Genomic DNA, 14,380 nt, shown 5'->3' with positions numbered 1-14,380 from the left:
AAAATGTAATTCCAATTAACGTCTAAAACATGCTAAATTGAATACGGTGTATTTGAAAATAAGTTGGTAGCTTTTCTTTATTTGAAAATAAGTTGGTAGCTTTTCTTCTTCTTCTTCTTTTGCATGAACAAGCAATTTATTACTACAATGAATTTAATAAAGGCACACCCTCTATATATTCATGGTCAATAATTTGTAAACTTCGATGCCAATTCTCTTTATGGGATACGATTTGACTTGTTCGTGCTAGTTATTCCCATAAGAATCTCATTTGTTTCAACCTAATTTATTAAAACAATTTAAAAATACTAAAAAAATAATTTAAAGAAAAAAATAATTTAAAAAAAAAAACACTTTTACTCCGTGGTAATTCAATTTAACGAAACCCAATCCCTTCGCCTGTCCCTAAGGACATATCATGAGCCTCCTAAACATGGAATGTGCAAAGAGCAGACCACAGATAATGCAAGAGCCATTTCCGATTGCAACCTCAAAAAGCGACCATGGAAAAACACTATCATCAAAAATTACAGAAGCTTTTTTTTTTTATTAATAAGGGGCTTTTTTCGAGCACCTCTTGACTTCCAATACAAGATGAATTGCTTACGAATCATACACCAGTGCTGCGAAATGCAAAGGGTTAACACAGCATCACTTCTGGCTAAGAAATTGGAACAAATGGAAGAATCTTGATCGTATCTGTACTTTTGTGGACATTTCAATCCACTTTTCATCCTGTTAGTACCGAGGGAACCATCTCTCTGTAAGGCATAGACTAGAACTCAATCTCGGGCAATGGCACCTTCCAAAAATTCCATGAGTTATAATCTTCCTGCAGATATATGAGTCGAGGTCATTCAAGATTTTTGTGGAGTAAAACAGTATTTTGGGCATTTAAACAAACACTCAACCTGTATCCTCTGTCTTAACACTTTTTTATTTATTTTATTTTCACCCTTTTCAAACAGCACAATGTGTTCTTAAAGTTCACTTGAGTATGCTTACCTGCTCAGCTGACGATGTAGGGGGGAACATATCATTGACCAACGTGTGTAATGATGTGTAGGACTTCACATCGATGCGATGACTAATGGCCACCTCACCCTGTCAGTTTATGAGAACTTATTAGCAATCAAAAAGAAAAGGAAGTAAATCCCAGATGGAAGACCACCAAAAAGGAATGTCAGTAATAAAAATCCAAACCTTTGGGTTTATAATAAATATTTTGCCCTTCGGAATCCCAATTTTCCTGTAACTAAGCTCATCGGTATCTCTATTTCCGAAGCCCGCATAGAACGGGTTGTAATCAGAAGGAAAGAGTCTTTTAATGTCCTACAGAACATGAAATTCAGGGCATACTGTAAGTTTGGGATGAAATGCAAATGCTTACTAAAAGTGATTCTATGTCCATGGTGGTTTTTCCCTTTAGGATTACCTCTAAGCACGCAATCTTGAACTCATGAGGAGCTCTTCTTATGACTGATAACCATGCAATGCAAGAACAAATTTCAGAGAGTCAGAGTATCATTTAAATTGGAAAAAAGATGTGGAATATCAAGTACATAGGAGATGCAGACTAAGTCAAGCTGGCAGCCTGGATACAAATTAAAATCACAAAGAAACAAGAATTTTCCACCAGAGGGTCAATGATGCAATTGTGAATGGACCAACTGCTGCATGCTCTCAAATGCTGGAGGCTCACCGGGGCAAGGTTCATAAGATGCATATTCTAGAAGTAACATAACTAAAATGTACAGTGTAGCCACATCTGAAAGTGCAGATACTTTATTAGTCGCAAAAATGGAAAAATTCATTTTATTTTTACTTTTCTTGTATCTTAGCTATTCTTCTCTTTCACTTTGGAAAAACAAGATATGCAGTTGTCCTTGATGTCCATTTGTAGTGGATTCGTGCACTTTAAAACCCATTTAAGTACACCGCACAAACATATACATATTTCAACATTTAGCCTTAGTAAATTCCATGATTTCCTCTTTATGAAGCTGGAATCATCAGTGCATGTACCAAGAAATTAATTTGAAGACCAAGCAATTCCATAGAACAGATAATTTTTAAAAAGACCTTACCTTCCCGGTACAATGAGGGAAACAATCCATCAGGTGAAATAACAACAGGTCCATTTGGTAGGGTTTTTCCATCCTGCAAGCAGAATAAAAATTCCCTAATCAGTAAAATGCAGTGCAATAGAGCAGCATCATAACTATAACCTCCGCAAAACCCAGTCTAAAGCAACAGAAGAGACAGACTGCACAACAGGGTAAAGACAGTGACCAGGAGCCAATGATGTGATATCATCCATGAAACAATAAGTTAACAAGGAAACAATAAACCCAAATAACATTTATACCTGCTTTAGGTTGAAAAGGAAACTTCTGGTTAGATACGCCTGAACAATTGCACGTGCACTCAGAAACAATAGCTGATATCCATTCTCCTGCAGGAAATGCGGAATTCAATATTTGATGTCCATTTACTGGGAAAAAACCTATTTGTTCATAAACATGCCTGCTGCAATTCAATGAGATAAAACATGGAACAAGTCCAACCACCATTCCTACCGATAGCATTTGTTAGTGAAAAAAAAATGCAAGGTAACAGAAGAATCAACAGATTAAATTGCTAAAGCTTAATTGGCAAGTATGTGTTGCCTGCATGAATTACTTTTCACTGTTCACTATTACTGATTGAGCAAGCCATATGCATGGAACATGTCCCTTTAAAAATTGATATTTAGAATGTCTGCCTACAAAATAAACAAACAATAAAGAAATCCAATCTAACATAAGGAGGATCGACTAAAGGAAGAGGGTTATAAAGGGGTAAGCAGATGTTATGCCTCCTTTTTGCTCTTAAAAAGGTTTGGCCCAAATAATTGATCCATGTAGAAGACCCATCGTAGTTTGTGATTGATGCCCAGTTTTGTTCTTGCCATTAGATGATGACACGTAGCATGAATGTTCTTATACCACAATTAGAAATTCATTTAGCCAAAATACTTTAATCCATACAGAACAAAAGGAAAGGCAGTCTTCTTCACTTTCAGAGGCTTACAGCTAATATAGTTACACATTGGCAGAGCATTGAAGAATCATTTTGCAAATAAATTTAGCAACCACTGGTTAGCAAGATCGAAGGGAAAATAATACCTTAATGGCACAAAAAAGTTTAGCAACTCCAGATTGTGTCCAATCCTTTCCAACCAGGGGCATGAATTGACCCAAAACATCAGACCTGGCAAGAATTATCAAATTAATACCCCAAAATCAAATCTATGATTAACTGAAAAACATAGAGGAAAATATTTTACAGGTAATCAGTTCGTACTGTAAAACCATTGCTAAGAATGCTTGTGGATGCTTTATTATAAAATTAATAATGGAGGATGAGCTTTTAATTCCCATGAGAAATAAAATTTTCTGTTTTGTCACCTTAACCGTGTCATGTTAGCTTGAGACAGTAAGACTAGACTTCATTCAGAAAGTGATAAAAGGATTCGTAATGTAGTTTCATTAAGATCTAGCACAGAGAGAAACACATTCAAAATTGGCGAAGACCATGCCCAAACTCATTGCATTAAGTCTCCACAATTCAGTCAATTTTAATGATACATTCAAAAACATGATGCCCACAAGAATTGCTCAGCTGATGGTTACAGGTTGACACATGACTGGTGAACGATTAGGATAAAGTACACAAGCCAAGATATGATAAAGTTGTTGGTAGTCCAAGGGTATCCATTGCTCATAGTTTTGATGAATTAAACTAATAATTGGTTATTGATCATTCCCTTGAGGTTGTGCTGCTATAGGTACATTATTATTTTTAACTTCTCAAGAATGATGATTGATACATCTTGAAGTTGTGCATAACATATAACTACATTGATGGAATATCATGCTTCAAGATTAGTCTTAGGTGGTTGTTAAATGTGGCTCAAGTCTTTTCATGGACCGATTTAACTCTTGAAATCAACTTCCTATACCCAAAAGACAACCTAGAAAAGTTGGCACCAAAATTCACTAAAGCATCTCGTGTCCACACCTAAAAAGCCTAAGACCTCTGGTACACCAAATGGCTATACCACACAAATTTCAAAGGCCTCATATAAACCAAATGGCATGTCATATACAAGTCAACCATACCGGGTACAGTATTCCAAAGACAACCGGTAAAATAAACAACCATTCCAAATAAAGTTTTCCTTAAGACCTGTGGTATACCAAATGTTATTCCTTGCATTGTGACCGACCTCCTTATCATTTGAGTGATTTGAAATTGTTCTGTCTCTTGTGCTCAAGTGTGTGAGAGTTGTACCTAGCTTGTCTATATACCAAAATTTGAATTACCTTGTTCTTACACCAATGTTTGAATTGGAAATAACCTTCTCTCTTTTTTGCCAACTAGGACAAACAAGATAAGCATTTCAAATCTCTTACTATGCAGCCACCCTCACTTCATGGATGACATATTTTTTATATCATCTTGCTTGAACCATGTGGTATATCAAACTTCCAAAATTCAAAATTCTTGGCCAATTCTCTCTTACTCTAAACGGATAACTAGCCACTTTTTCCTATAAATAGACCTCTCCTTACACTTTTTATAAGATTGTTGCAATCATTGGGCTATAATTCCTATTCTTACATAATCATATTCTTTCTACTTTGAGCTTACTCTTTATTATTATCTTACACATTGATTGCACCTCCTACCTCATGTAAAAAGAATTAGATTACACCTACTAAGACTTGAGAATTTCTTTGTAATCTATTCTTATGAGTGTTGTTTTCATTCTTTTATAGTGAAACTTATTGTTAAAGTGTAAACAGTCCTATAACTTGGTTGTGAGCTTCTGTGTGAGCTTGTTTAGGTTCCGGTCTATATATCTGGAAAAAACCACCTATGGTTTGTCCTTGAGTTGTGGAAAGCGGTTGGTTTCTATCTTTGTCCATTAAAAAGATTGGTTGGATTTGATCTTAAACCCAGTGTAAAAAGAATCAGTTGTAAAGGTTTGAATCTTGAACCTGCAAAAGGATTCGTTGGCCTAACCCGTGAAATAAGACGTGAGTGATAGTGGAAGCCCAAGCTTACCGCTTGGGAAGTGGAGTGGGTGTTTAGTGTCAAACTACTATAAAATCCAAGTGCAATCTCTCTTCCTTATCTCTTTATTTTTTTGCACTAGTATTAACTTCTTGTTGCCGTGTGGATTGTATGGATAAACAAGTGGTTGCTCTGTGTGTGTTGGAATACTTGTTGACATGTGTTAGCGTGCTTGAAAAGGTTGTTGTGTGGCGTGATTGTGTTTTTTGTGGTTGTTTGACATAAACCGAATTGTTGAGATTAGTTTTAGAACACCTAATTCAGCTCCCCGAAAACCCTAATTCAAACAACCCCCGAGCTTCAGCAAGCTGCAGCATCCAAAATTCAAGTAATGTAATTCATGCTGGGATGTCAGGAGCCTTACCTGGTAATTGTCCCATCCACATCTGAAATCACTATCCTTGCATTCCACTTCCACAAGTAGATATGACAATCAACCTGTTACAACTGAATGTTACTTAGCAGCTGAAATTGGGTAGCATGAATTGCTAATTGCTATCATTTTTATATTGTAAGATTTTATATGCTACATATGAACCAACCTGTTGTGTACCTAGAACCCTAGTAGAGAAACTGAATGTTATCAAATTTTGACCATCTTTCAGATTCAATGATGTTATCTGCTCACTAGTTGGAACATTTGTCCTTAAAAACTGCTTGTGAGGAGACTCAGAACCACCACAGGATGCTGAAGTTGATTCAACATTTGAGTTTTGCACTCCAGATTCAGAATCAACAAATAACTCTTCACTTGAGTTACTGCTTGTCTTAACCCTTCTAAATGGAATAGGCCAAAGCCTCCATCTGCGGCTAGATGGTGCGGAAGTAATCCCAGGTGCGGAAGTAATCCCAGCATCATCATCCCTTTGCTCAAGCATGTCATCCAGCTCCACAGGAATCGCATCTTTGGGCTCAGCAGGTAAATCCAAACCAAATGCAGCCATTCCAAGCACAATAGGAGCAGCTTTTTCCCACGTGAAGTACTTCTCTCTGTATCTGATTATTAAATTTTCATTCCAGATAAATGATGTTGCAGAGTTTTTAAATTCCTCAGCAGATATGCGATGTGCTACAAACACTTCAGCAGCAGACTCCAAGCCCATACCTGAATGGAGTTCCTTTCCACAGAGGGAGATCTCAAACCCTACAAAAGTTAGGATGAAAGAAAAAGGTAAAACAGAAGCTTCACACTCTACATAGACCAAGCTCAAACTACAGTTACAGACTTCAAGATTCGGAAAACAACAATTAACTCTTACCTTTGCTTGAACAAGCTTCGCACTCTATTTGTGGTTTCACAGTCTCGCTTTTACTGGACTCATCTTCAGGAACAGGTCCTTGCAGGCTATTATCCAACTCTTCACCCTTCTCATCTGAACTGTTACCAATTCTAACAGAAGTACATGTGCTGTCAGCACCTATATGTTCTGTCCTTGAAGCATTTTTCTCTGCTGCTTTGAGTTCAACCTGCACAGTAGGTGATCCATGGAGGCCACTAGAATCAGAATTACAGCCATTATCTGTGAATTCAACAAGATCTCCATTAGTAGTTTGATCAACTGCTGGAGGACTACAAGGAGACTCCTCATGTGAATCTTTTTGCACCTCAGGTGAAGTATCTGTTTCCTCAGGATCAGCAATTCCACCCAGTTTGGCCAATTCCGGTAACGCCAAGCAGCTTTTGAAAACCTCTTCCCTATTTATCCTAACAGATGCATCTGAATCACTTTGCACCAGAAGATCTCCTTCTGACCTAGGAATGTCCTGAATTTCTTGACTTTGACATAAAAGCTCCCTGTCACCTTCAGAAACTTCCGGTTGGCGAGCATTATCACCATTATTTACACTGTAAGCATTATCAGATGAAAAATTAGACACGGATGCATTCAGCTTAGTGATGTAATCAGCAGCCCATGCATCATCACCTAAATTAAACTCCTCGGTGTCATCACCTGGGCCCAGATGGAACTGAGGGATGCATAATTGCACACTCTCGGTATTCTGTTCTGATTCCAATACAGGGGCTGTCAGGACATGACCATCCACACTCACCAAGATCACTTCTGAATCTGAACCTTGTGAAACAGCAGGATGCTCACCATCTAAACCATTGTATATATCAGAAGCATACTCTGATAACTCAACTGAATCATCCATAGAGGCTTGCTCATCTTGAAAATCATAATACCTCCGGTCACCATCAGATTCTGCCCTTCGAAGTTGGGCTGCACCTGATGAATTCTCTTCCTCTCGCAACTGAATCACCCTAGAATCGGAAACACTATGCTCAAGCCTCGATATTCCAACAACATTATTATCACCGACATCACTAAAACCAACACTGACACCTTCATTTGACATTGTCATGCTATTAGAATCCTTTATCACCCCATTTGCCTCACTTCCTTTACCAGGCTGAACCTCCTTTATGAAATAAGCTTCACCGGAATTATCAAGATACATGTGAAAATTTGCTTCAACACCATTGACATTTATGCGGACAATCTTCTCTGCTCCCTTAAGAACACCCTGAAATTTACCAAATCGAACATACCATGGGGTACTTCGAAATGTCCCATCCTGCTGTTGTACCACAATCACATCCACAGCCCCGCCAAAAGGATGAAAAGGGGTCACAACTGAGTACATACCCTGAGAAATTAAACTACCTACTTTCCCAACAACATTCATCTGGTCAAATCCACTGATAACCTCAAGAATCACAATGTGCCAATAAATCCTCCTTAAGATCACTCCCTAATCTTCTTTATTCTCTTTTCAATTCAAGATTCCGATAAAATCGAATATACATAATTCCCTGCAAGGAATGGAATGATAAATTTTCTTTTATTATGCAGAATCTGCATTCAATTTAATAAATTCCAAGTAAATAAAGCATCAACTATCAAAACAAAAAAAAAATCCCTTGAAGGAGAATAAAATCCAATTTTCCATTTGGATTTTGGCTATTGAGAAATAAAAATGGCATAAAAACAACTCCCCGTTAACAAATGTCACAAAGAAAGAATCTTGAATAACTAAAAAGATTCCAAATTTCATCGATTTCTCCGCAGCCAAACGAAACATAAAATTTGATTCTCCCTCCAATTGAACAAATCAAATATAATTAAAAACTAAAAGTACAGCAGGCAATCAAGTTAAAGAAAGAAAGAAAGAAAATAAAGCTACAGAAAAATTCTTGAAATGAACTTACGATTCAAAGTTTGGAAGAAAAAAAGGTCTCCCTAGAATCAATCAATCTCACAGCTCGAGAAAAAATGGAGCCAATTTGAGAAGTTTAAAATTATTACCTGTATCGCAGAAGTTTATTTAATTTTCGAATCTTTCTTCTTCTTCTTCTTCTTCTTCTTCTTCTTCTTCTTCTTCTTTTCTCTTGTGTTCAATGTCCTTCTACAGATAAAATTCTTGGAGGCTTCGCAGTCTAGACTTGTTTTTGGAGGATTTATATAATTTTTTTTAGTTTGTTTTTTTAGGAAAGCAAAGAATAGTAAGTTAAAAAAAATTCAGAAAAATCGACATGTCCAGTCAATAAATAGGTAATCCTGACTTGAAATTGTGCAGTGGGTCTGTATTTTCATTTAAATTACGAGGATGGTCCCTTCGATGATGAGTTATAAAACGATGAGAGTCGGGGTATTTTCAGGAATTTGTGTTTAATTTAATATTTAGTTTTGTTTTTCGAGTGAGTTATTATGGTAGGCAGGTAGATAGACGTCTCTGGACTTGAATGAGGCTGTCGCCGGACCACCGCCTCGTAGCCGTCGAAGTCAACAGTATTTATTAGATAAGAGAAATTATAATACTATTATATAAACGTGGATTTGACATCTTTTCTCTCTCTTTTAAAAAGAATTTTAGGATTTATGAATAATTTTTATAATAAGTTTTTTTTATTAATATGAGAAAGAAAATGGTAACTCTCAATGTATCTAATGACTTTTATAGAAAACTTAAAACTAGAATTTAAGTTTAAAATTCTCAAAATCTATTCTTTTTTTGTGGAAAAGTATATATTTTTTTAATGCAGTTTTTGAAAAAATAAATATTTATATTAATTATTTTGTTTAGGGATTTTTTATTTTTATTTTTCTATTTATTTTCTCATTTGAAAGAGAATAATTTTCCTTTTTTGTTTGATATTAATAAGGTTTTTTAGTTTTTTATATATAAAAGATTGTAATAGTTTTTTAGTATTTCTTTATGTTGTTCTTTATCTTTAAAAACTTTTACTTACAGCAAATCCCTTTTATTATTTATTTTTTCTTGCTTTAATTGATATTAGTTGATATTAAAGTCTAATGATTTGTAAAATGTTGTGTGTTTTAATTGGAAATTTAAATAATGTGACCTACATAAAGATATTAAAAGGTTGTTTGAAATCATTGGAATTGAATTTAATTTTAAGAATTAAATTAATATTTGTGTTTGAAACTCTTTTTAAGAGTAGAAATTCAAATCATTAGATTTTAATGAATAAAAAAATCAATATTTGTGTTTGATATTAATTACGTTTTTTAGTTTTATATATATAAAAGATTGTAACAGTTTTTTAACAAATAAAATTTTAATGAATAAAAATTAAATATTTTAGTATTTTTTTATGGTGTTCTTTGTATTTAAAAACTTAGACTTACAACAAATCCCTTTTATTATTTGGTTTTTCCTGTTTTAATTGATATTAAAATTAAGTTGGTTGCTATTAAAGTCTAATTATTCGTAATAGTAAAATGTTGTGATTTTTTATTGAAAATTTAAACGACACAAAGATGTTAAAAGGCTATTTAAAATTATTGGAATTTAATTTAATTTTAAGAATTAAATTAATTTTTGTGTTTAAAACTCTTTTACGAATAGAAATTCAAATTATAATGAAAATAATATTAAAAAAATATTCATCAACACCTATTTTTTAAAATGATTCATTGCCCTTTTGTTTTTTTTTTTTTTTTTTTAGTTTAACGTAGGTGTCCGGGTCAACTTTCACGCACCTCGATTAATTTCACGGGCCCTGAAATTAACGACCATGTAAGCCTACAATGACCATCATATGAGCAACTACAGGGTTCGAACCTGAGACCACAGAGAGAGCAAACCTCTTAATCCTAAATTTTTACTATTGGTCACCACCTAGATGGTTTTTACTTTGTTCTTTTGATAGATTATTAAAAGAATTGATGTGTTTGCTCTTGCGAGCGTTAACTATATGGTGACTGAATAGATTAATTTTTTAAAAAAATAGTGATGTCATTTATATTAAATTATAATAAAGTATAAATTAATTATTATTCTCTAATTAAATTATAATTTTCAGATTTAGAAAAATTATTGACAACATCAACAGTATAATTTAATTTAGTATCTTATATAACAATTAGTCCTTTTAATGATACGAATAACGAAGAAAACTCTTTGAAAGTTGTATTTTATGCATACAAAACAAGAGAATGGATCATTCTATTAGGCTCGTTGGTCTAAGATTTAAAAAATGTTGATCATTGTTAATCAATCTCTTGTTGATCATTGTTAATTAATCTCTTTTGTATAACCTAAACAATTACTAGACTTTTATTAAGAAGAAGAAAAACCTCAACAGAAAATGATAATAAACTAGTTATATGACTCGCGTGATGCTGTGGATTATTTTTTTTGTATAAAAAATATCAAAAAAAAAACTAAGGTTTAAAAGTGTTACATCTTTCTGTAAAGCTATACCTAAGAGTCTTGGATTTAGCTGCAACGCCTGATCTAAGAGTAATATTTATAATATTAATAATAACATTAAACTTGCATGACCCAAGTTTAAGTGGGTCTTAAGATTCGTTTCATAAAAGTTTGATAACTAAATAGAAAAATATTTAACATTAACAAACTAAATAAAAAAAATTAATTAAAAAAAAAGTATCAGCCTTTTCACCGTGGACTGCATTGTGCAGTCCATAATAAAAGGCATAAAAAGAAAAAGAAAAGCAAAAAAAAAAATAAAGGCATCAGCCTTTTCACTGTGGACTGCATACAATATTAAAAGATGAAATCGGAAGAAAAAAACTAATGAGAAAAAAGAAAAAAAATCTACATCAGCTGAGTTAACTCGCCAAATCAGGTTAACCCGTCAAACCTGGGATTCGTGTCATGAAAGTGTGATAACCAAATAGAAACAATATTTAATATTAATGAACTAAATTAAAAAAAAATATTAATTAAAAAGAAAAAAGCAAAGAGAAAAAAACATATAAGAAGAAAAAAACTATTGAAGAAAAAGAAAAAAATCTGAATCAATTGGGTTAAACCATCAAACTTAGGATCCGTGTCATGAAAGCCTAATAATTAAACAGAAAAAATTTAATATTAAGAAACTATAGACAAAAAAAATAAACTAAAGGCATAAGCTTTTTCACTGTGGATTGCACTATGCACTTCACAGTAAAAGGCTTAAATAGAAAAAAAAAAAAAAAACAAAGTCATATGCCATGGGTTAATGTTTTTTTTCTTGCATAAAAAATATCAAAAAAAGCTAAGATCTAAGAGTGTTAGGTCTTTCTGTAAAGATATACTCCTAGAGCCTTAGGTCTAGCTACAACACTTGATCCAAGAATAATATTTATAATATTAATAATAATATTAAACTTACATGACTTAAGTTTAAATGAGCCTGGCTGCAACACCGGATCCAAGAGCATTGGATGTGGGTCGTGTCATAAAAGTGTGATAATTAAATAGATTAATTAAAAAGAAAAAAACAAAGAAAAAAACCAATAGGAAGAAAAAAACTAATGAAGAAAAAAAAATATGAATTAACTGGGTTAACCCTTCAAACCAGGTTAACCCGTCAAACCTGAGATTCGCGTTATAAAAGTTTGATAACTAAATAGAAAAAAAAAATTGACGGATTTACCCAGAATTAACTGGGTTAACCCATCAAACCAAGTTAACCCATCAAGCCTAGGATACATGTCATGAAAAGTTTGATAATTAAATAGAAAAAAATTTAATGTTAACAAACTAAACTAGACGGAAAAAAACTAATTAAAAAGAAAAAAAATCTGGGTTAACTCGTTAAACCAGGTTGACCCATCAAACCCGGGATCTGTATCATGAAAGTCTGATAACTAAATAAATTTTTTTTAACATTAACAAACTAAGTCAAACAAAAAAAATCATTGAAAAAAAAATTAAAAACAAAAAAAAGACAGTTCTATAATATAATATAATATAATATAATAATAATATAATATATATTAATAAGGGGAAAGTGCAAGGCATGGGGAAAGGTACAATTTTTCCTCACACCTTTTAGAGTATTTTATAATAGTCAATAGATAACTATATAAATCCAAGCACAAGATGTAGATTTATAAATAAATAAATAATTGTAAGAATTAAGGGCAAGATAAATATAAGTTTTTTTAATAAAAAATTTCAATTAAAGATAAAATAGTCAAGATTGTTAATTTAATTCATTTCCATATGTAATCAAATAGTCTAATTGAATTCAATTAAATAATTTAATATTTTATTTCAAATACAAGAATTGTAATAGGTTATAATTGAATTCAATATGTAATTTGATTCCAAACAAGCTATAAGAACTCATGGCTAGGAGTCTCATACATAAAAGGATTATTAGTCTTCTAATTGAAGAAATTCTGTTCGAAGAATGTGATATATATAGTTTTTTTTTTATTAATATAAGTGTTCAAGTCAGCTTGTGCATACCTCGACTAATCTAATGGGCCTTGAAGTTAACGATCATATAAGTCTTCAATGACCATCATATTAGCAACCACAAAGCTCAAACCTAAAATAACAGGAGAAGCAAATCTTTTAGTCTCAAACTCTTAGTAATGGTCACCTACTGAATGGTTGGGATATATATATAATTATTTCACCTGGAATTGATTCTCCAACATGTGCAGCGATATAGGTAATGAAGTTCTTATTGTTTACATGTTAGTGAACTGTATTAGTTTATACATACCTGTATTTGGTATTTTTATCCTTGCATCTTATGATAACTGTGTTAATGGATGTGTTTTAAAATAATTTTAATATAAAAATAAATTAAAATAATATATTTTTTAAAAAATTATTTTTAATATAGTACATTAAAATAATGAAAAATAATTTAAAGTAAAAAAAATAAAAAATTTCAATATTTTCTAGAACCATAATTTATCATAAAAATAAACAATATCTCTAAATGTCTACTGTCGTGTTCTTACAGCCCAGAAGGCCGAGAATTGAGAAACATGATTAACGTTTTCAATTTCTCACAACCGAATAATTGACCAACTGGCCAAGTCCTCACGTGGTGGTAGTGTGGACAAATTGGAGGTTGGTAGCTCTTTCCAGCTGACATTGAAACCCGATTGGTCAATGCCAAAAGACCCACAGCTACTACCTAATTGATCCTTCTTCTTCTTCTTCTTCTTCTTTTTCTTTTTAATTTCAGGAGTTAGTCAATGCCAAATTTAGTTCTAAACATTCCTAATATCATGGTATCTTTAAGTTTTTTTTTTTGGGATTTTGAACCCGTTCTTAAAATGATATATATATATATATATATATATATATATATATATATAAACAAACCAGTGAAATTAACAACTTTACTTTTAATCTGTTAGGCTAGGTTTGTTGAGTCCAAGAGAGTGTTAGCCTGCATGCTTAGGTGCATTTGTTTTTTTGGCTTCTAAGTTTTAATTTAGGATAGTATTTTTCTTCATTAATTCCTATTTTAGAATATTTTTATACAAATATGATTTTGAGTTGCATTTTTAAATTATAATATTTTCAAAATCTAAATATAATTTTGAATTTTAGAAGAATAAAATCTAGCACATTTTTACTAGGGAAGTAAAAAACATAAAAAAGTTGTAGATGGAATGGATTTTTTTTTCATAATAACAAAGATTTGGTAATTAATGATTTATTATTCTTAGATAGTTTTAAAACTATTTACAAAAATAAATACTTAAAAATAATTTTAACATTATAAAGTTTTTGGTTAGCATTTAGAAGCAACCAGATTATTGACTCGCGTTACATCACGAGTTGGGTTAATTTTTTTATGAATGTCAAAAAACTTTAAGCATCGCTAACATGTTTTCTAAGAGGAAAAAAAATAATCATGAATTCAAAATTTTATCAAACAATAAGAGACGGTGGTGTATTGAACGATATTAAAAAAATTGGGACAACAACTACAGGATTGACTTGAGTCACACTAAGCCATCCATCC

The 14,380-nt window shown here is 32.5% G+C and overlaps 1 protein-coding gene across 2 annotated transcripts; it reads right to left on the bottom strand.

Moving 5' to 3' along the window:
• Positions 1 to 520: 520 nt before the first annotated feature.
• On the bottom strand, positions 521 to 8,859 carry LOC133677289 (phosphatidate phosphatase PAH1-like). 2 transcript variants are annotated; one of them, XM_062099225.1, is made up of 11 exons: positions 8,433 to 8,852; positions 6,381 to 7,939; positions 5,664 to 6,265; positions 5,486 to 5,559; positions 3,168 to 3,252; positions 2,369 to 2,455; positions 2,088 to 2,160; positions 1,436 to 1,479; positions 1,204 to 1,332; positions 1,006 to 1,104; positions 521 to 832 (listed from the first exon to the last, which is right to left on the bottom strand). In XM_062099225.1, exons 2-11 carry the CDS (start codon positions 7,810 to 7,812, stop codon positions 776 to 778), a joined length of 2,682 nt encoding a protein of 893 aa, XP_061955209.1. In that variant the 5' UTR covers positions 7,813 to 7,939; positions 8,433 to 8,852; the 3' UTR covers positions 521 to 775. The 2 variants fall into 2 exon arrangements, with proteins under 2 accessions (XP_061955209.1, XP_061955210.1); XM_062099226.1 differs by lacking the exons at positions 521 to 832; positions 1,006 to 1,104; positions 1,436 to 1,479 and having other exon boundaries at positions 1,245 to 1,332; positions 8,433 to 8,859.
• Between the last annotated feature and the right edge of the window lie 5,521 nt (positions 8,860 to 14,380).

The sequence above is a fragment of the Populus nigra genome, chromosome 17, assembly GCF_951802175.1.
Source record: "Populus nigra chromosome 17, ddPopNigr1.1, whole genome shotgun sequence".
NCBI lineage: Eukaryota > Viridiplantae > Streptophyta > Magnoliopsida > Malpighiales > Salicaceae > Populus > Populus nigra.
The sequence above is the reverse complement of the archived record's forward strand: the minus strand, read 5'-3'. Positions and strand labels throughout refer to the sequence as shown.